Below are 22,288 nucleotides of genomic sequence, written 5' to 3'. Positions count from 1 at the left end.
TAAATAATGCATGATGAATTTCTCGCCAATTGGCTGGCCCACGTTACGGTTCCACGTTATGATAGCTTGGTAATTTATTCGTCCATCTTATGATAATTTTGCTCAGAAAGTGTTCTTAAAATTGGAATAGAAAAAGAACAAAATGGAATTTTCGAAAAATTGCTTAAAGGTGCACACCCTCATGCTACAAACAGCAGCAGCTACATGCAACAGAGAGATATTCAGACAGAGAGACTTTCAACTTTATTATTAGTACAGATAAAGAAAGAGAAAGAAGACAAAAAAAAAGCGAAAATGGAAAGAAAAAAAAGGTGGAATTTTATAAGAAAATTTGGCTTTTTGGGGGAAAATTTTTTTTTTCAAGAGATAAAAATATTAGAGGAAGTCGATTCATTTTAAGAAAATATTAGTGGAAAAATAATTTTTGAATTTGGGGAATTTCGGTAGAAAATATTGCTTTTTGGGGAAAAATTGGAAGGGAATTGGGGAAATCTGGATTTGACCATCTGGCAACACTGCTTTCAGCTTCATTTTTCAAACATTGCTTATTTGTTTTTCGCAGAAAATAAAGCTCTCTGATATAAAATCAAGTTTTAATGTTTTATTTATGTTTGACAGGAACCAAAACCACGTTTCTAGGGATATTACTAACCGGGATTCGCCGATATAACCAGTCGATATGTATCATGATATATATCACGATATCCGATATTTATTTTGAAAATGTCATAATATTTACGATAATAATTTTTTCAACTATGGTATTTTCAATATAAAAATTATATTAATCATAGTAATATTGTTCATTTATTATTGAAAATAACTAAAAAGGTATGTATTACATTTTTATGATGTATTAATATATCATTAATTTAATAAAGTTATGTAATATTCCTTTTTTATTTTACATTCACATAAAATTTTTAGTAATATTACAATTTAAATTCATATTAAAAGTGCTTAGTTAAATATTAAACGTTGGTCTGAAAAAAAACTTACTGACTAATGCATATTTTTATGTCTGAATAGCCAACAGAAGAGAAATGAGTATAAAACAGCTTATGCTAAATTAACTCCATTAAAATTTATAAAAAAGTTTTAAAAAAAATGAAAGTAACCTTAATTTTAAGTCTACATATTGTAATAACAATATAAGAAAATAAAGAGCAATTTGAGGATGCATTTACTATTTTGAAGACTTTAGTTTGTGCTGAGTGAAAATATCGGATATACATCAAAATATCTGATATATATCAAAATATCGGATATTTTGAAAAGATCATGATATTTTCGAGCCCTGTCACTAACTCATAACTATCTTTCTTCGTCCTTGCATCCAGGTACTTTTGCCATTTCTAGTCTTCTGGCTGGAACAGCAGTGGATGAAATTTACAGGATGGAGCATGTCAACTACAAGATCGCAATGGATCACATGCACGCCGCTGCGAACGCAACAGCCCATAATTCTACGACCCCGCTCTATCCCACGGACGCACCTCCCCTGATCCATGATAAGATCCATATTGCCATGGTTATCACATTTCTTGTCGGTATCCTGCAGGTCAGGTATTTATTCAGAGTCGCTTTTCTTTTGCCCTAGTTCAATTTCTCTTCATTTCCGTAATTTAATTTTCTTACGGCCGTGTACACATAGAGATGCAAACAGTAATAATAATAGCAATAATATTAATAATAATATTATTATTTAATAACAGATATAATATAAATAATAATAATTAATACTAATGATATTATAAATATTAATAATAATAATGTAAATAATGATTATGTAAATATTAATAAAAATAATGATAATATGAATAATAATAATCTGAATTATAATATAAATAATAATAATATAAAAATGAGTATTATTAGTTTGGTAAAATAAATTAAACAAGAATCAGGATTTTATTAGATTCAATAATAATAATAATATTAAAATTAATAAATAATGTAATAATAATATCAGGATTTATTACATTTAATATTAATAATAACATAAATAAATAAAATAATAATAATATCAAGATTTTATTGGTATTTTAACAATCTTAAGGATTACTGAATAAAACTTACTTAGCTGGTGTGTCCGTCCAGACATTTCGTTCGATCTATAGATCTTTTATACACAGAGATCTGACATAGGCGGTTATATTGTGCCCTAAGTGTTTACTCCCCGTGCATTTCTGTTCTAGCAATTTCTTCATCAAAGCTTCGAGGGCCTATATGTTCCACAGAAGAGCTTGAAAGTCATACAGCTCTACAATAAGAATTGGGCCTAGTAAAGGATCCGTGTTTCCGCCTGATTTCAATACACAATTATAATCAGTCTTTTGTTGTACTGTTTCTTAACAGGATCCAATATCAAACCGGAATTTTTATTTCCAGAAACTTCTCTTGTATATAACAATCGGTATATTGACGGAGATAAAGTAATCAAATCTTTAAGATTGCTCGGTACAATTAGCTTAGATGGTGTGTCCTGACGTATTACTAGATTCATCTAGTTTTAAAGAAAACTTTAACCCTTCTTTTAGACCTTTTGTTGTATTTTTACTTCCTTTTACAAAAAAGGAAGTATTGTATTCGCGAAAAAATTTTCACTCAAAAATCGCCCTTAATTTCCATTTTGCTCACCCCCAAATGAATGTTGAGTTTTTTTTTCGATTCGACCACATGCGGAAAAGTGCCTAAGAATGTATAGACACGCGAAATATCCATTTTGACCATCACCGAGGTAATTACAACGACTTTTCTCGTGACGTCTGTATGTATGTGCGTATGTGCGTATGTATCTCGCATAACTCAAAAATGGTATGTCCTAGAAAGTTGAAATTTGGTACATAGACTCGTAGTGGGGTCTAGTTGTGCACCTCCCCTTTTGGTTGCTTTCGGATGTTCCTAAGGGGGTCTTTTGCACCTTTTTGGGGGGAAATCATTGTTAATTTCGATGTAAACTCAAGTGGCGTTATAATTTGTCGGACACTTGGCGATATATCGCCAGTCTTTTGGTCGCCAAGTTTTGTCGCCAACTTGGCGACAAATTTGGCGGAGTTTTTTTTTTTTTTTTTGGTTTTAATTTGGCCATTGTTGGTGATATTTAGAGAATAAATATTGAATCACATTAAAATAGCGAATAATGGGGAAATGACATTAAATTGGAGTAAAAGGAAGTCATGTGATGCACACATCAGCTCGTTTATTTTTCTTTTGAAAAAATTATTTTAAAATAACTTTTTATTTTTTACTTTTCTCAAAAACATTAATTTCAAAATTTTTCCCTATTGATCCAGAACACCATTGACCACAACATTCTATGAAATAGAGAGCTTCCACTTTTTTGTTTAACAGGTTTTAGAGGTATTTGAAAAAGGGAGGATTTTTCAGGAACTCTATATATAACGGTAGATTTGAAAATTCAAAAATTTTATTCAGTAGCAAGTAGCCAGGAGACACTTTCAATTCAGTTATGTATCCACATTTTCATTTTTAGTAGCCAGGATTTTTTTTTTTTTGTGAAAACAATAAGGCGTTACCCAAACGAATCTTTTGTCACTTCATTCTTTTGTTGTGCCGTTCTCTAAAAGGATCGTTCTTTTTGTTTCCGAAATTATCTCTTGTAGACAGCGATGGGTCTCTGCCGAATGGGGTACTTGACATCCTTCATGTCAGACGAGATGATCAGCGCCTTCATCACCGGAACTGTGATTCACATCCTGACCAGTCAGCTCAAACCTCTCACCGGAGCCAACATCACCAAATACTCTGGACCATTCAATGTCATTCTCGTGAGTACCCGCTTTCTTTTATTTTTTGCACGATTGAAATACGGTGGGATCCGCTTAATTGGACCACCAGTTAATCGGATCAGCCGATTATTCGGAATCAACAAATCTTAATTCGGAAAGAACAAATCTTAAAGAGTCAAAACAAATCCCATTACACAAGTTAACATTACCCTTTACACACCCATGTACACCCAGTGCACATTAACCATTACTAATATTATTCGCTTATTGGGATCAAAAATCTGTTTAATTCAGCCATAGAACATGAGAAAAAATTTGAAAAAATTCAAAATCGCCCACTTGAAGCGAGTTTCAAGTGGGTCAGCGAACTTAATAGTTAGTGCAATAAAAATAATAATAATTATGGTTCCTTTTAACCTTTCAATTTAACAGAGGAATATTTACTGGAAAAAATAGTTGACAAAACTCCCATTGCATGGCGGTACTGTTCCAGCAAAGGTCAAAATTTCAGTGAAATTTCAAATTTCTTCAGTTCAGTTACCACGTTCAAGACTGTACATTTTTAGAAAAAAAAATAGCTGTAAAAAATACATTTTATGGGAATTTTAAATAACCGTTTAGCACTTTTTAGAACTTATTTTTCACTCTCACTTTTAGTTCCTTCTGGTTATTGAATTGAATCGAATCGCTACTGACTGGAAGGAATAACTAAAACCGTATCGATTTGAAACACGTTGTTGAACGAGTGTAGAAAGATAATTCGCTTTATTTTAACTTATTTTGTAATGGAAAAATTTTGTAAACAGCAATTTTTCTTCTTTGTATACTCACCACACATATGGGGCTCACAATAATAATAAGGGAATTTAAATGTGTTGTGTATTATAGCATGTTTGGTCAATTGCACAGGACTTGTTCGCTTAATCGGACCAGCCGGTTATTAGGATCAAAATGCTCCTGTCTCAATGTGGTTCTATTAACCGGAATCGAAAGTATTTCAGAAAAATCATTTTTTAATTGATGAAAACAAAATTTGGGCCGTTTGGATAGTATTTATAAAATTTGTGAGTACTTTCAAGATGGGTACTACAAACTATTACTATTTAATCTATCTTTAGCGATGTGAAAAGACGGTATTCCAGAAATTAGAAAGAGGAAAATAACTGGGACTATAAAAAATGTAGAGTTTGAAGTATTAAACAAATGTAATAATTTCAGAAAAGAGAAGGAGGGATGTGTGTCTTAAAGACACACCATAGAAGTAAAAGTTTTTTTTAGCATTCTGGATTGAGGCACTGAGAAGCAAGAGATGAATGTGCCAAAATTAAAAATTTGGAGATAATTAGTGCAAATGGTCAGAGAACCTCCCCTCTTTAGGCCGTTTGGATATTATTTGTATACATTTGTGAGACCTTTCAAGATGGGTACTACAAACTATTACTATTTAATCTATCTTTAGCAATGTGAAAAGGGGGTGTTCCAGAAATTAGAAAGAGTAAAATAACTAGGACTAAAAAATGTAGAGTTTGAAGCATTAAACAAATGAAATAATGGGAGAAAAAGAGGAGGGGGGGGGGTGTGTAGATGTGTGTGTACCATAGAAGTAAAAGTTTTTTTACATTCAGGATTGAGGCACTGAGAAGTAAGGGCTGAATGTGCCAAAATTAAAAATTTGGAGATAATTAGTGCAAATGGTCAGAGAACCTCCCCTCTTTAGGCCGTTTGGATATTATTTGTATACATTTGTGAGACCTTTCAAGATGGGTACTACAAACTATTACTATTTAATCAATCTTTAGCGATGTGAAAAGAGGGTGTTCCAGAAATTAGAAAGAGTAAAATAACTAGGACTGTAAAAAATGTAGAGTTTGAAGCATTAAACAAATGAAATAATGGGAGAAAAAGAGGAGGGGGGATGTCTGTAGATGTGTGTGTACCATAGAAGTAAAAGTTTTTTTACATTCTGGATTGAGGCACTGAGAAGCAAGGGCTGAATGTGTCAAAATTAAAAATTTGGAGATAATCAGTGCAAATGGTAGAAGAACCTCTCCTCTTTTTACGGCAAAAGATGGTACTAGTAACCCTGGTAGATGCTGTTATACAGCATGATTTCGAAAAGAAAAAAATACAAAATTTGTAACATTACAGTGCTGGTAAAAAAAAAAAAAAAAAAAATTGCATTACCCTCGCATTTTTGCAACAATGTGACGGTGTGAGAAGTTTTGGTCGATCGATTAACGATGAATGCATGTGAAATTCTGCAAAACTTAGAAATAAACATTTAACAGCAGGAATCCTATAATTGTTTACGTAGATCGGGGCTGTTTCGGGGCCAAGGCAAACTGCTGACCCCATGCTCATTATTCCATTTTTGAACCTGCGTGTGAGTTTAGAGAAAAAAATTACTTAACCCCATGTCAATTTAAGTCTAATGGCAGGATAAAGGTTTTTAAATTGTTACTTACCAGTTTTGCCCTACGGCATGGAGCAGAATCATCCTGGAAAATGATGTTTGGAACTGAAGTAAAGCAATTTCTCCTCCAAAATGCCGATATACACCTGAGCGTTTACTGTTCCTTGCACAAAGTGAAGCCCACCAACTCCTTGATCAGAAATACATCCCCAAATTATATGGGATACGGGATGCTTGACTGTGTGTTGAAGGCAGTCGAGATAATCTTCCTCCCCTTTGCGGCGCAGGTGATGAAATTTTTTTTACCACCACTGCATGGTGTGTCTTTATTTGCAAGCGACAAAAATTTAAGAAGTTTCTGTTCGTTTATTTCAGACGTGGGTATCATTTTTTGAAAGAATAGGGTCCGTAAACTACATTGTACTCATCATGTCTGTGTGTAGTCTACTTTTCCTCATCATAGTTAAAGAGCTTATCAATGGAATTGTGCTGAAAAAGTCCAAACTGCCAGTGCCAGCCGAGTTGATTCTGGTAAGATAACTTTACATTTTCAATATATTAATCAACTAGTGGTACCGCACGGCTTTGCCCGTAATAGAAAATTAAAAGGTCTTTTGGTTTGTCTGTATATTTACAAATAATGTATAGTGAATTTTCTCGCCAATTGGTTTGTACCCATGTTACGGTTCCTCGTTATGATTATTTCGTAATTTACTCGTCCATCTTTTGATAATTTTGCTCAAGAAAATGTTCCTAAAATTGGAATAGAAAAAGAACCACATCGAATTTTCGAAAATTGCTTCGAGGTGCAGACCCCCATGCTACAAACTAACTTTGTGCCAAATTTCATGAAAATAGGCTGAACGGTCTAGGCGCTATGTGCGTCACAGAGATCCCGACAGACAGAGATCCGGACATAGGGACATTCAGCTTTATTATTAGTAAAAATTACTTTAAAAAAATAATAAAAGACGTGGCTATAGAAGTTTTTAAATAAATTAGGAATTAAATTTTAAAATGTGATAAGTATCGATCGAAAAAAGTGAAATAATTAACCAAGTTTTAAAAGTGAAAACTTTACTGAACTGGGGGAAAATCCCTTTACAATAAATATTGATACTGCAAAGTTTATTTTCATGTATAAAACGATTTTTTTAACCAAAAATAAAACACATCATGAAGTTAAAATTCATGAAATTATTTGAATTTTTTGTGTACACATCCTCATATCCTCATATACATAGTAGCCGATGATCGAGTAACCCGGTGTTTCAACAATGAAACTCGCGCTACGGTATGATAATTTGATAATATATTTTGACAATGTTTAACATGCAGGGAAAGGCTTTATTGTGACAAGGCTGAACTCGATCCGGTCACTTAACTGTTTTAGTGGTAAAACTGTGTCATTTCAGGGGAATGAAGTAACGAAAAAGCGGTCAACAATGAACGCTATCTACTGGAGTTGAGGGATCATCCACTGGAGTGAGGGTTACAATTTCAACGATCAGAATATCACCAAACAGTCAATGGCTTCGTTCAAATCTAGAAGCAATTTTCACCCGTCATACCTTGACGGGCGACTTTCTAGTACATATATGGATGCCTCAGTTGCCAAATCGATTAACTCCTTGTTTTGAAAAAATCCTCATTTCTGCTTTAATAGTGCTTAATCAATGCTTAGAATGTGAATATATATTAAACATTTGGTTCAGTACATTTCTGATCCTGCGATGGCAGAAAATGTAACACGAGGGCCCATTCACTCTTATGGATAACACTATCTGCTTCATCTCTTTTCTCGACTTTTTGTTTCATGGAGTTAATCGATTTGGTAAGTGAAGCATGCATATAATAGCCAAAATCACTGATCGAGTGCCGCTGACGTCACCAACAATGAAACTCGCCCCATAGCATGTGTGACGGCATTACTTCATTGTTGAAGCACCTCAAACATTCTTATAATTTGATAATATTTTTTGGCAATTTTTGACATGTAATGCTTTATTTTGACAAGGCTGAACTGGATCCGGTAACTTAGCTGTTTTACTGGTGAGACAAACTTTAGGAAAATAAAGAAGCGAAAAAGTGGTCAACAATGAACGCTATCGACTGGAGTTTAGTGTTAATCCACTGGAGTTAGGGTTAAAAGTTCAAGTATCAGTATCAAAATAGCACCAAACAGGCAATTGCTTCGTTCAAGTGTAGAAGCAATTTTGACCCGTCATACTTTGATGGATAATTTTCTAGTACTTTCTAAAAAATTGTAATTTATTTTATTTTACATAGAAAGATTGAATTTTTGTCACTTTAATTGATTTCGGGTGGCATAGAAAACATAAAAAGTGATTCGTGTGATGTAATGGAATTTAGAATTTTTAAAAAAGACTGCTAATTATTTGCATTTACACTGAACGAAAGACTAGTTATTGGATCAACTAACGAGCCAAAAGTGATCTCTTCGTCAAAACTAACATGAAACAAATAAGGTATAGTGCCCTAAAGCTGACACCCTAAAGCAGTTCTTAAATCTGATATAGTTAAATATGCAAATATATAAAGCATTGTCGATGTTCTCAAATACTATTTTAGAATGAGTTTTTCTTTCTTCTTAAAAAAGAAAAACTCATTCTAAGTACATTGTTTTAAAAAATTCGTAATTCTTTAATGTTAGTTTATTTAAAGATATCAGCTGTAGGAATGGTTTTTTGGTTGTCAGCTTTATGGAACTTTACCCTTATATGCTCGTAAAACTTTACTTATAATGTTAAAAAAATAAATAAATAAATAAATGCTTTTTCTCCTTTTTTTAGGTAATTGGGGGTACGATGGTATCGAAGTACATCTGCCTGCACACGAAATATGACATAGATGTTGTCGGCTTGACGCCTACAGGGTAAGTGACAAAATATTAATCATTAAAAATGTTTAATGTAAAGGAATTTCTAAGTAGGGTAAAACCCCCAGTAATTGGCAGGCCACCAGTGATTGGCACTTCCAACAAAAATGTCCTAAAATAAGATTCGTATGAAATCTTTTAAAAGCAGATGGCTATATACCAACTGAATGTACATTTACTTTAAAGATTATAGCTTCAATTCATGTTGCTTAATGGTAGCAGTCCATAGGAAAGAGAAACAATTGTTGCTTGCGTCAAATCAGCCATTTTTATTGAAAAAGCTTCTTTTCTGGCATAACAGAAGCAAGCGCATCAATCCATTAAAATCTGATTTAAAATATATTTTAAATTTTCGTTATCAAAGTTTTGTTTAGTTGAAAGGTGTTACTTTGAGTGGGTAGAAATATATTTTTGCCCCTTTTATGATTTTTGAAATAATGATAGATGTGCCATGTAGTGGTGCTTCAGTTTTGCTCGTCTCCAGTAATTGGCACATGTGCCTATAATCACTAATGTGTCAGGCAATATGTCACTAAATTGATTTCTAATACTTTTGCAGCAACTATATTGTATGGGTTCTACTATTGATTTGAAACCTACAGAATATACTGTCAATTTTTTAAGAGAAAAAAAACATGCTTGGCCATCAGTCAGATATTATGACTGTAGAGAATCGGTTCATTTTTTATGGTCCCTTAGAATCACCGGGTCAATGTTCCTTTTTCTGTGAAAATAGCTATAATTCGTGAAATCGAAACTGCATACGAACTAATGAAACAGCAATAAACTCGATATTTTTCCCGTGCAACACTCCAAATTTATTTTTATTTCTCTAAAATACTGTTACAAATTCTGTAAGTAGTAATTATTTTTGTGATTAATTTGTCGTAATCTAGCTAAATTTGGCGTTTATTAAATTATCTTTCATCTAAAATTATTGTAATAACGTAGCCTGTAAATAATTTCTTGTAATGAATATACAGCCCCCGTACATTCGACTGAAGTATACGGCCCCCCTATTTTTCATTGATAAGGTTTGTGAATGAGTAAAAAGAAAATAGATGGAAACTTCGGAGTACTTCGGAGAACTGTAATGGAGATTATTTCCCTAAATATAATTAAGGGGTCCTGGGGCCCGTATAAAAAGTTATATTTTGCATTTTTTGATTCATTTTTATTTTTACTTCAAACTTTCAATATCTTAACTCTGCATCTGATTTTGAACATTTTTGCGATTGAATGTATGTATCTATAGGACTAACGGTTGCGAAAATAGAGGTCTTGCAGGTTAAAACAGAACACCCTGTATATTAACCAGCCGTCTTAGCCAACTCTTAGAATATTCTGATTCTCGCTTTTCAGTTTCCTGCCTCCTGAAGCCCCACCGTTCGAACTTCTTCCCAAGGTTCTGACTTCCAGTATGATTTTGTCGATCATTTGCGCTGCCACAACCCTCTCGATGGTGCTAATATATGCCAAAAAGCACGAATATGAAGTCGACACCAACCAGGTAAGCATTATGGAATCGCATAGAGATGTAAAGTAGGCAATAACAACGTCAAAAAGCACAAATTGCAGATTACTGCAGACGAGTGTTTCGGCGTTACGAGGTACGCCTTTTTCAATACAAAATAAATGAGCTTATAGCTGGAGAGACATCCGACAAAATCTTCTGTCGGAGCATCCATAAGCTCCTTTATTTTGCATCGAAAAAGGAGTACCTTGTAACGCGGAAACACGTGTCTGCAGTAATCTTCAAGTTGCGCTTTTTGACGTTGTTATTGCCTACTCTACTTTTCAGCACAAAGGTATTTATTCATCTTAGTATAGAGATGCTTTATGCATATTCTTTATGCGTGATTCATTTCAAATGAAGCAATTCACGGACGGCATTATGAAAGATAGGGGCAAAATATTAAACCAACGTTACTTAATCACTAGAACCTTTTTAATCCGAATAAATTGAGATCGTGTGGCATATAAACTACTTTTACTTTACTAGAAACCATGTAGAAATTTAGAGACTGCTAATTGGCTATCCTAGCTGAATAAAGGTTGTTTATATGCGACCGAGGAAGTTCGGATTATCAAATTGCTCGCATAACAGAACATATGCTTTTCACATGTCCTGTACATAACAACAGCTAGAACGTAGCTGAAAACTTTTTTTTTTAGTTTTTGGGACATGCGACTTTGTTGCCGATGAGCAATATATTTTCCTTCAAATTAATTTCCAATTATGATTAGATGTTCACATCAGCATTAATTTATTTATAACCTTGCTAATACTATTCACGTGTTATTACAAACGAAGGTTTGATTTTGAACCTAAAATGGAGGGGTTTCATTTTAGGAACTAGTGGCGTATGGTGTCGGTGGCATTGTGTCTTCTTTTTTCTTCTGTTTTCCGAGCTGTGGATCACTTTCGAGGAGCGCTATGCAAGAAAGCACTGGGGCAAAGACTCAGGTATGTTCATGAGGGTCTGGGTCGGTGATTTTGTTGCAACATAAAGGAAAGTGTGATGTATGAAATCATAACGTTATATTATTGTTAAATCTTAAATAATGGCGAGGTAAAATAGTAAAAGCGTCAAATCTATATTGATTCAATGATTTGATTTTCGATACGTGATCGATTATGTGTAACAGAATGAACATCTCCCAGTTTCCAGCTTTTCACGTTTGCACCCGTTTTTATTAGTCCCTCCCCCTTTCCCCCAAAAAATCGTAAAGAAAAAACAAAAGTTTTTGAATTTTTTTTTTTTTTAATCAATCACCAAAACGATTCACTTTCTGTTCAACAGTTGGCGCTCGTTTATTTAGGTCAACAGCGGGAATTCAAAAAGCCTTTTTTTTAATGGCAATTTTTTGAAAAATAACCAATACTGGAATTTTTTGCACCAATAGCAGTGAAAATATATTTTTTTTTTAAACTGACTAACTAATGAAGTTCGAAGAAATATTTAAAAAGTTATGGCGTATTGACAAAAAAAAACTTTGAGAAATATATGTATATTGTCGCCTTAGAGCAAAAGTAAGATATCTTAGTGTTATTTCTGAGATTAGATATCTTAATGTTGCTCTGAGGCGATGATTATGATAAATTAGATATGGTTCAAATAGCAAATATCCATCAGTTCAATATATTTAAAAAACTATAAATAGTAAGAAAAAATGTATGGGGGATCACGCGGCTGTAGCAAAAAGTTTGTTTATAGGAGGATATTTTTATTTATTTATTTTTATTTATTTATTTTTTGAAAATTCTTTTCACCCCACAATTTTTTTCCCTATTTAACCTTTTTTATTATGAAAGTTATTCATTTTAAGGATTTCGCAAGATTTCCACCTTTTTGGCGATATTCATAGTTATACCATTTTGAACTACATGAAATTTTACAACTGCGAGGCATATAAAAAAGGAAAGATGCAATATATTAATAAGCAAAGAGTTACCGTCCCATAGCCGGAGATTAGGCAGAACTAAAAGCTAATACACGAAACAGATTATTACGGTAGAGAATGCAATTTCACTCCTACTTGGAATCATCATTCTAAAATGGCCATAACAAACAGGATCTTAGAATAGCTGAGATTACCTGCACACTGAAAAGTTAGATTACCCTTCACACTGGTAAGTTAAATTGCCTTCACGCTGTTGGGTTATATTACTTTCACGCTGTCAAGTTAGATTACCTTCACACTGGTAAGTTAAATTGCCTTCACGCTGTTGGGTTATATTACTTTCACGTTGTCAAGTTAGATTACCTTCACACTGGTAAGTTAAATTGCCTTCACGCTGTTGGGTTATATTACTTTCACGTTGTCAAGTTAGATTACCTTCACACTGGTAAGTTAAATTGCCTTCACGCTGTTGGGTTATATTACTTTCACGCTGTCAAGTTAGATTACCTTCACACTGGTAAGTTAAATTGCCTTCACGCTGTTGGGTTATATTACTTTCACGTTGTCAAGTTAGATTACCTTCACACTGGTAAGTTAAATTACCTTCACAGTGGTTAGATATAGTTTTTTTTAAAGCTATGGTAATGTACTACCCTGCACTGTAAACAAATTCCGAAACGTTGAGTATTTCCGTGTAACGTTTCGGGATTTTAAGGCTTTTTATCTACTTCCTGGAAATATCAAGTATTATTGTCAAAAAATTTCCTGAATTGCTACAAGTTGCACGAATACAGACTTCTCTCTGTTGTGAAAAATATTTTTAGCTCCCAGTTTGAAGATTAACTGAGAGTATTTATACAGTGTATCGGCTTCAGTCTTAGGCATAGACTAATAATAAGAGTAGACCAAGCTTTCTCATTCTTACTGATAAAGAAAATTGGTTCATTGATGTATCATGTGACTAGTGGAAGGGCTTGGCGAAACTTTGGCAGCATGGTTGCTAGATGGCAGCATTATCTATAGTTTGGCACTCGACATGTATTTTAAGACAATGTATTTTCATTAAAAAAAACTTCCAGGTGCAGAGATTGAACTGTTTTTCTTTTAGTTATGCATTATTTTGACATTAGTAATAGTTTTTGATCAGTTTTCGGTAACTTTTATTTCATTTGGAGCTGTCAGCGTTGGCGTGAACGAAATGGCGTAAACGTTTTGCGTTAACGCAAAAATGTACTAATCGGTATCTTAAATTGAAACTGTAGGTAAAAATCTTACCGTTTGCTGATTCTTCTGGGTCGCTTGCATCTTTTATTGCTTTGAGAGTTATTGAAATTGACTAAAGAGAATGCACAATGCTATCTAAACGAAAAACTCACTATATTAACAAAATATTTACAACTTAGAATAACAAATTTACAAATCGGACTCCATAAAAGATCATTCTTCCGTGTTCCATCAATTCTATTTATTTTATTTCGCGCTGGCGTTGATCGTCTGCTACGATCAACGCTAGTCACATGGTTTGGTTTATGAGCAGCAAAAGGGTTGCCATAGCTCGGTCTACTCTTATTATTAGTCTATGGTCTTAGGACTACGTAGCTTTGCAAGAATTGTAGTCAAGTGAAACGCTTAATATACTTACTTGCAATTCTGGCTTAGCTTGGCTATGTTCGCAATACCGCTTTTGGAACTGTCTTTATAAATGAGGAAAGTACCAAGCTGTTATATTATCGAAACCTAAGCTTACTCTGAAGTTCCAAAGACACGACTGGCTTTGAAAGGGAAGATTTCTGGATTTTTCAGGATAATTTCATGAAGGTTACTGAATTTTAGCGGAAAACGGTTCCTGGTTTTTGCAAGATATGTTACTGGCAGAAATTGAGCAGATCGGCTGCCTATTATTTTCCAGGAACGTTTCTGAACGTTTTTACAGTGTGGCGTTTACCTTCACTTTATGAGGCGAAGTCGAACTACGTTTATGGACCCCTCACGGGTATGGTAAATTTTAATTTAGCTTACAAGTACTGTCTGACCACGGATTGTATGGAAATGTAAGCATCCGGTTTAAAGGCGGAAATGGACGTATCTATTAGTTTTTAGGGATGTCAGCTTTTTCAGATATATGTTAGCCTCTAAATTAAGCAGAGTGTCATTCAAATGAGCAGAACACGCGCATCAGATTTTTATTTTTCTCCCTCATTCAGATGGACTCTTCTTAACTGGACGTTTGCCAATTCCATACAATCCGTGGTTGGACAGTATGGAGGTAATCCTAGCTTCTGTGAGAGTTTTACTACCTCCAGCTCCTTATGCCTACTCCACACTGATGATTCCTAACAAATTTAAAACTGCTGCCTCATGATGCAATACACTGTAAAAAGAATTCAGAGATGTTCCTGGAAAACAATGGACAGCTAATGTGCCTAAATTCTGTCAGTAACATATCTGGTAAAAACAAGAAAGTTTCCCTCTGAAAATCAGTAATCTCATTAAAGAATTCCCACAGTAAAAAGTTCACATTTCTGGAATAAATTAGAAACCTCCCATGAAGCCTTATCTATGTTTATAGTAATTTCTTGGTACAATCCTGATTTACCAAGAAAGCTCCTGAAGCAAATACGGACAAAGCTTATGCAGAATCGTAAGCTCACCTTTATCATTATTTGCTGCAATTATTTGCAAAGTACAGTGTCCACGCGGACAGCATTTTGCCCACATTTGGGATACAGTCAGTCTGGACTGACTGTAATTGAACTGAGTGCAAAATGCTCGCTAAAAATGCTACGTATATTTTGACACTGGTAGCTTAACTCATTTTTTACAACAGTGAGAAGTCCGCATTCATGCAACTTGTAGCAATTCAGGAACTTTTTCACAAATATACTTGATTTTCACAGGAAATTGGTGAAAACCCTGGAAATCCTGGAACGGTTTCCTGGAAATTCTGATTTTTTTTTTTTTAGTGTAATGAGTTGTTTCGTATTTGTTTGTAATCTAATATTAATAAAATTTGCTTGTTTATATATCTATCCATCTATGTATCTATATATCTGACTATCTATGTCATTGCTGCTCCTGGTGAACGACAGAAAATTGAGCATCGAACCAGGTATCGATAGATTCGTAATTTTTTCGGCTACTTGTTAGACTTGGTTGCATAATTATACGACTTTAATTGGCGGATATATTAATTAAAAACGATTTCCGTTCTCCCTCGGAAATGCTTCTCCGTTTTTCCTTTCGACATCTTCGTTTCGCCCTTTCTTTCTTCCTTTTCAAGGTCATATTTCTGACACATTTCTAGTGGAAATGGAAAAATTAATAAGGCGCGTTTTTTGATTGATTTTGAATTAACTCATCCTTTCCGTTAGAGGAAAATAAAAGGCGCGCTGACCTTGGAATGGCTCCATTGAAAGTGGGTCAGGTTAGAGGCATGCCACACCGAAAATTGATCTTCTGTCGGTTAGTTATTCTACCGTCGCAGACGGCAAGGAGGGGGCGAAGCTCCCAAAGTACACCGCCTTCGGTGATGTAAACCAACATGCCGCAGGCGTGTTGCATGATCCGCTGTAGGCGGCTAATCTAGCCGTCCTTGTGGCTAGTATGAGCATAAATGTAGGTAGAGGAACATGGGGCGAAGTGAAATAGCGGGGCAAAGTGAAATGATGAAATATTTCCTCTGCTTTTCGCTCCACCTATCTGGTATTATTTTACCTATGTAGTGCCATATGTAGTCTATAACAGTCAGGGGAAAAAATACCGCCGAAGATTAAAGCATTTGTTATTACAGGAAATTTTTTTAAATTGATAACTTATATTGTAATATTTTGTTGTAAGTCAAAAATTATTTTTGTTACTATAAAATGACAAAATTTTTGTTATTAACATTTAAAATATTAATTGAGACTTCCTGATATTCAATGCATTAAAAATTTAGTTAATATTATATAACGGGGCAAAGTGAAATAGTTTGTTTCATTTACTCATTCAATTATTTAATATAAATCACTTACGTTTTCATTTATTAATTCATTTACATTCCTTCATTTATTAACTCACTTATTTATTCATTCATTCACTTATTTTCTTATTCATTCATTCTTTTACTCGCTCATTTATTTTTCTACATACATTAATTGATTTATTCATTTAATTATTCGTTTATTGTTTCATTATCTTATCATTTATTTATTCGACCTTTTATTTACTGATTCTTTTGATCAAAAATATGTTTTACAATCGATTAGGAAAATATTTCATTTTTCACTTTTCCCCACAAAAAGAAGTTAAATTTTTCCACCTTTGTTTTTTTAAGACTCAAATTTATTGCCAAAAACAACAAATACTGTTTCAACGCAATTTTTTTTATAAAATACGGTGATCTTTCTTTATGTACTGTAATTTTCAAAATAAATTTCCAATTTACGTGAAATACACCGCCAACTCAGTCATTTCCAGCCGAGGACTGCAGTTTCGTGCTTATTAGCACTCATCAGCCCGGCATAGGAAAGTGACTGAGCTGGAGATGGAAAACCTCTTAAGGAAGCCAAGAGTGCAGAAACAAACTGGTAGCTAATATAGAATTAGCAGACCAGACGAGTAACCGAAGCAATGGTTCGGTTCAACTCGAAGATTGAACGCGAGGCAAGGTATATTCAGTAAATTACCTGATGTACCCTGAGTACCCTAAGTACCCTGATGAGTGCTAATAAGCACGAAACTGCAGTCCTCGGCTGGAAATGACTGAGCTGGCGGTGTATTTCTGCTTTAGCCCTGGCTAATGGGCGGTAATTTACTGAATAAATTTCTAATTCGTTCATTTTGAAAAAATTTAGTCATCTTAACCATTTCACTTTGCCCCACATTCCCCTACATAAACTTTGATGGCTAAGATCGACGTGTTTCTTATTTGTGGGCAATTTCTATTTTAGATAGCGAGTCTGGTGTCCTGTGTTTTGATGTTAGTCGTCCTTTTTGTTTTGGGTCCACAGTTTGAACCTTTGCCAAATGTAAGTACCAATTAAATGGTAAGCAAACTTGACCCAATAAGTAAATAGTGACCATTAATTGCCAGTGGTATTAACATCTCCTTTTTGTTTTCGTTTTTCTTTTCATTTAACACAGTGTGTTCTGTCCGCTGTAATTGTGATGTCATTAAAATCGATGTTGATGTACTTCGGAGACTTGAGAAGAGCATGGAATGCATCCAAGCTGGACGCGGTAAGAATTTTAAATTATTTTTTTAATATTTGCCTGTTATTTTTGCTTAAGGATTAGCATATTTAACCAGCAACCTATATTTTCTTACTGCTTTTCGTTTAATTCAGAATAAGATAAATTTTGACATCAGCTTTTGTCATCATTTAATACATTGCTAGCTGCGTGCCCGGCGTTGCACGGGCTACCTAAAAAATGTAAGAGCAGTCCAGTTGATGCTTTTGTAGTACACTGACACTAGTTTCTAACGCGTTAAGGAATAAATAAATGCGCGTAAAGCAAGGTTTGCAAAACGCCAGTAAAACATATTTTTGCCAAAACACCTCATCAACGTTAATAATCGTTATCAATGATACAAGTTATGAGTACATTTTCAGTCAGCACAAAAGGGGAAAATATATGCATTATCAACTATAATCTTTACTCACGTTAAACTGAATTACATCTGATAGACTATATCGGAAATATTTATGCACAATAACAATCCGCTTTTTACATAAAATAGTCTACTACCCGGCGTTGCCCGGGTGTTTATTAATGCAACATACCACTCAGATAAATATTTGGATGGATTCTATCCACATGGTCGTACAAGAATTACATCAATCCGTTTTCCAGGTACAAACCCTCAAAGAACTCAAATAACTTGTAAATCACTCATTTACTTTACGACGTGCACGGTCCTCCTCGAAAATGAAAGTTATGTCATGTGACGCGTATTTAACAATCAGGCTTGAACAAAAAAAAAACAGCAAAATTTTGCTGCAGATTACGGCAAAATAATCGAAAAGTAAACAACTTAAACACCCTGATTACAGGAAAAGCCTTAAAACAAAAGCCTAATTTTATTTCTTTATATTCGGGAAAAAAAATTGCAACAGATGTTTCTTTTCAATGATTTTCTTCACGCTGTAAATTTTAATAAAAGCGTTCATCCGGAAAGTTGAGTTGAAGCACTGAATAATAATTTGAATGGAGGAAAGCCTTCGAAAAATATGGATTTTATTTTGAAATCTAAGAGTCATAATTAATAGTTTTTAATTGATATCTCCGCTAATTATTATCGGAGAATTATGTTAAATAGCCAAACATGAAGACGGGAGGATTACGAATCCATCGATACCTGGTTCGATGGTCAGTTCACTGTCGTTCGGGAGAAGAAGCTTGGACATAGATAGATAGATAGATACTCAGATTTTATATGTATAAGATGGATGAGCAATAACCAATATTCTTTTCCAATACATTGAGAAATTGTGTCTTTTTATTTATTAACACGCTTTTATTAGCTTCACCTGTATGTCTGTATGTATGTATCTTGAAACGGAATCTTGCAGCTCAAATTTCGCCCACTTCCTGCGATCGGATTCTTTTGAAATTTGGCACCCGACCTCAGACCCGATGACAATGCAATATTCTATAATCTAATTAATTAATTAACTCTTTTAATTGTTAGTTTCCTCCAATTTTAATCAATATTTTGGCATAAATCCAACAAATGTGAAAAAGGAAAAATTTAAAAAAAATACATTAAAAAATGCTCGCAAAAATTATTTAAAAATATCTACAAAAACCTTTAATTTTTCTGCATCAGACAAAATCTGTTCCAATGTTCCAAGGTAATTAGAACATGAAATATAATTGTTTTTAACTAATTGCATGCCAAAATTTAGGTGAGCCTTCAATTGGAAATTCATTGCTGATCAGACCATTGTTGAACAAAATTTTTATTCAAATGCATCTCAAATTTTCAAAGTAATATGAATATGATTTCCGCAATCATGCATCGATGACTCACAGTAGCTTCCCATCGGGGTGCCCTTGTCTTAACTTTAAGATATTACCTCGCACTCGTTTTATAAATAATTTCGTCGCCTGATAATTCTCCAACATAAGACTAAAAAACAGAAAAATAAAATAATAGTTTAAAAAACTAAAAAAAAACACGCTTTCGTAGCAAAATGAACTAAAAAGTGAAAAATAATCTTTGGATGATAGTAGTTGACCATTCACTTAATTTTAATGTAATACAAAAAAAGCGTGGGGGCTTCTTATCAGTTGTCTTGAATTTCTTCTATTTGTTGTCCAAGCAAAAATGAAAATAGACAGCATCCCACGTTTTTTTGTATTACATTAAAATTAAGTGATTGGTCAACTACTATCATCCAAAGATTATTTTTCACTTTTTAGTTCATTTTGCTACGAAAGCGTGTTTTTTGTAGTTTTTTAAACTATTATTTTATTTTAAATCAGTTTTAAAGTTATTGTAGACTTGTTCAAGTGTCAAATATTTTGCCTACCGTTTTTGAAGTTGATTTTCTGCCAGTAAAATTTCAAAACAAGATGACTATGTGCCGAACTGAAAAATTTTGCGCTCATTGCAGGGAAAAACTTTTCCAAGCAAAATTTTAGGATTTATGTAAACGTGATGACACAAAATGCAATTGTTAGTGAGTCATAAATCAAATAATTTTGTAAAAATGCAGCAATTTAAGAAAGTAATATTTTTTAAAAGTTAAGAAAATGCAGAAAATTATTTTTAAACTTTTAAGATTTATACAAACGTGATGACACAAAAGGAAATTGTTAGTGAGTCATAGATCATTTAATTGTAAACTGATAAAAATTTTGTCAAAATGCAGCAATACGAGTATAAGAAAACTAATAAATTTTTAAAAGGTAAGAAGAGACACAAAACTATTTAAAAACTGTCTTAAAATAACGACAAAAAGCGCTAAGACTGTTAAATTCGATTCTTTTTAAGCTTATTGTTTTAAGTTATGTTGAAAATAAAAAATGTTTCGTGAAAGAATTAATTTCATTCTTTTGTTGTTTTTCAGTCTGTATGGGTGGTTACCTTTCTATCTGTGATTATTCTGGACATGGACTACGGATTGATCATTGGAATTCTATTCTCATTAATAACGATTTTGTTCCGTTCACAGTAGTAAGTATTATTTAAATAATACTTTTCAAGAAAATCTTCATCGCAAAATGCTTTTGATACGTTTATTTATTTATTTATTTATTTTTTCAATTTCAAGATAAAAGTATTTTAAAAGATGTCAAAAATATATCCACCAATCCTTATATATATATATATATATATATATATATATATATATATATATATATATATATATATATATATATATATATATATATATATATATATATATATATATATATATATATACTACTACTACTACTACTACTACTAATACACACCTTGTAATCTAACTGTTTTCAGAAAAGAATCAATTATTTCTTATAAATAAATGTTTTTGGAAAATTTTCAAAAAGGAAAATGATAGTCGACAATCGCGGAATAGGTTGTAATCCACAATGGAAGATGAACAATTTTATCTCCTAGTAAATTGAAATGTCCACAGGTAAACAAATGTACGGGCTTTATTTTCTATGTAAAATATTTAATACTCTTCCTTTACACAATAGGACTTCTACTACCTAACTATAATGATTAATTTCTGAAAAAGAAAATTGCAGTATTCAACTACGAAAATTTTCAATAAAGAGGTCAGAAATTTTTGTTCGTCTTAGCCGAGACTTTCAATTTAATGTACGTATTATACGTGAAATTTTTTTATGTAATTAGACAGCAAACCAAAATTAACGAACAAAATGTTCCTTTTAGCCGTGATTTCATATTATACGTGATCGTATTATGAGAGTTCAATCGTATATAATAGCCAATGATTGAGTAACGCTGACGTCATCCCCAATGATGCTCGCTCCACGTGATAATAATTTGATAATATTTTTTGGTAATGTTTGACCTGCATGGAAAGGCTTTCTTGTGACAAGGCTGTACTCCATCCGGTCACTTAACTGTTTTACTGGTAATACTGTCATTTTAGGAGAATGAAGAAACGAAAAAATGGTCAACAATGAAAGCCCTTTACAATAAATATTGATATTGCAAAGTTCATTTTCATTTATAAAATAATTTTTTTATCAAAAATAAAACACATCATGAAGTTAAAATTCATGAAATTATTTGAATTTTTTGCATACATATCCTCATATAAATAATAGCCAATGATCGAGTAACCCGCCTGTTTCAACAATGAAACTCGCGCCACGGTATGATAACTTGATAATATATTTTGGTAATGTTTAACATGCAGGGAAAGGCTTTAATGTGACAAGGCTGAACTCGATCCGGTAACTTAACTGTTTTACTGGTGTCACTTCAGGGGAATGAAGAAATGAAAAAATGGTCAACAATGAACGCTACGTACTGGAGTTGAGGGATAATCCGCTGGAGTTAGGGTTACCATTTCAACTATCAAAATATCACCAAACAGGCAATGGGTTCGTTCAAACGTAAACGCGACGGGCGATTTTCTTGTTAATTTTCAAGGTTAGCCTTCCAAACATTGACTAATACAGATATTAACGAGCTGTCATGATAACTTATTGATTTCGTTTTTCCATGGCTTGGCGTTAGTTTTAATCGCATTGTTATTGGTAGACAGTAAGTCACGTGATGCTCTGTGATTAAGATGTGCCTAGTAGAATTTGTGTGCTCTAAAATGTCGCCTGTTTTCCTCGGATGTAAAAATAGTCAATATTTTTACT

The 22,288-nt window shown here is 33.3% G+C and overlaps 1 protein-coding gene across 1 annotated transcript in view; it reads left to right on the top strand.

Moving 5' to 3' along the window:
- The first annotated feature begins 1,451 nt into the window (after positions 1 to 1,451).
- LOC129229240 (sulfate transporter-like) overlaps positions 1,452 to 22,288 on the top strand; it is a 42,400-nt gene continuing 21,563 nt past the window's right edge. Inside the window, exons 1-9 of the mRNA XM_054863505.1 lie at positions 1,452 to 1,566; positions 3,627 to 3,791; positions 6,541 to 6,696; positions 8,979 to 9,061; positions 10,427 to 10,574; positions 11,418 to 11,531; positions 17,401 to 17,478; positions 17,594 to 17,689; positions 20,527 to 20,633. Coding sequence (XP_054719480.1) covers positions 3,633 to 3,791; positions 6,541 to 6,696; positions 8,979 to 9,061; positions 10,427 to 10,574; positions 11,418 to 11,531; positions 17,401 to 17,478; positions 17,594 to 17,689; positions 20,527 to 20,633 — 941 coding nt within the window. The 5' untranslated portion in view covers positions 1,452 to 1,566; positions 3,627 to 3,632. The remainder of the gene's footprint in view (positions 1,567 to 3,626; positions 3,792 to 6,540; positions 6,697 to 8,978; positions 9,062 to 10,426; positions 10,575 to 11,417; positions 11,532 to 17,400; positions 17,479 to 17,593; positions 17,690 to 20,526; positions 20,634 to 22,288) is intronic.

This window comes from Uloborus diversus, chromosome 9, assembly GCF_026930045.1.
Source record: "Uloborus diversus isolate 005 chromosome 9, Udiv.v.3.1, whole genome shotgun sequence".
NCBI classification, from domain to species: domain Eukaryota; kingdom Metazoa; phylum Arthropoda; class Arachnida; order Araneae; family Uloboridae; genus Uloborus; species Uloborus diversus.
The sequence above is the reverse complement of the archived record's forward strand: the minus strand, read 5'-3'. Positions and strand labels throughout refer to the sequence as shown.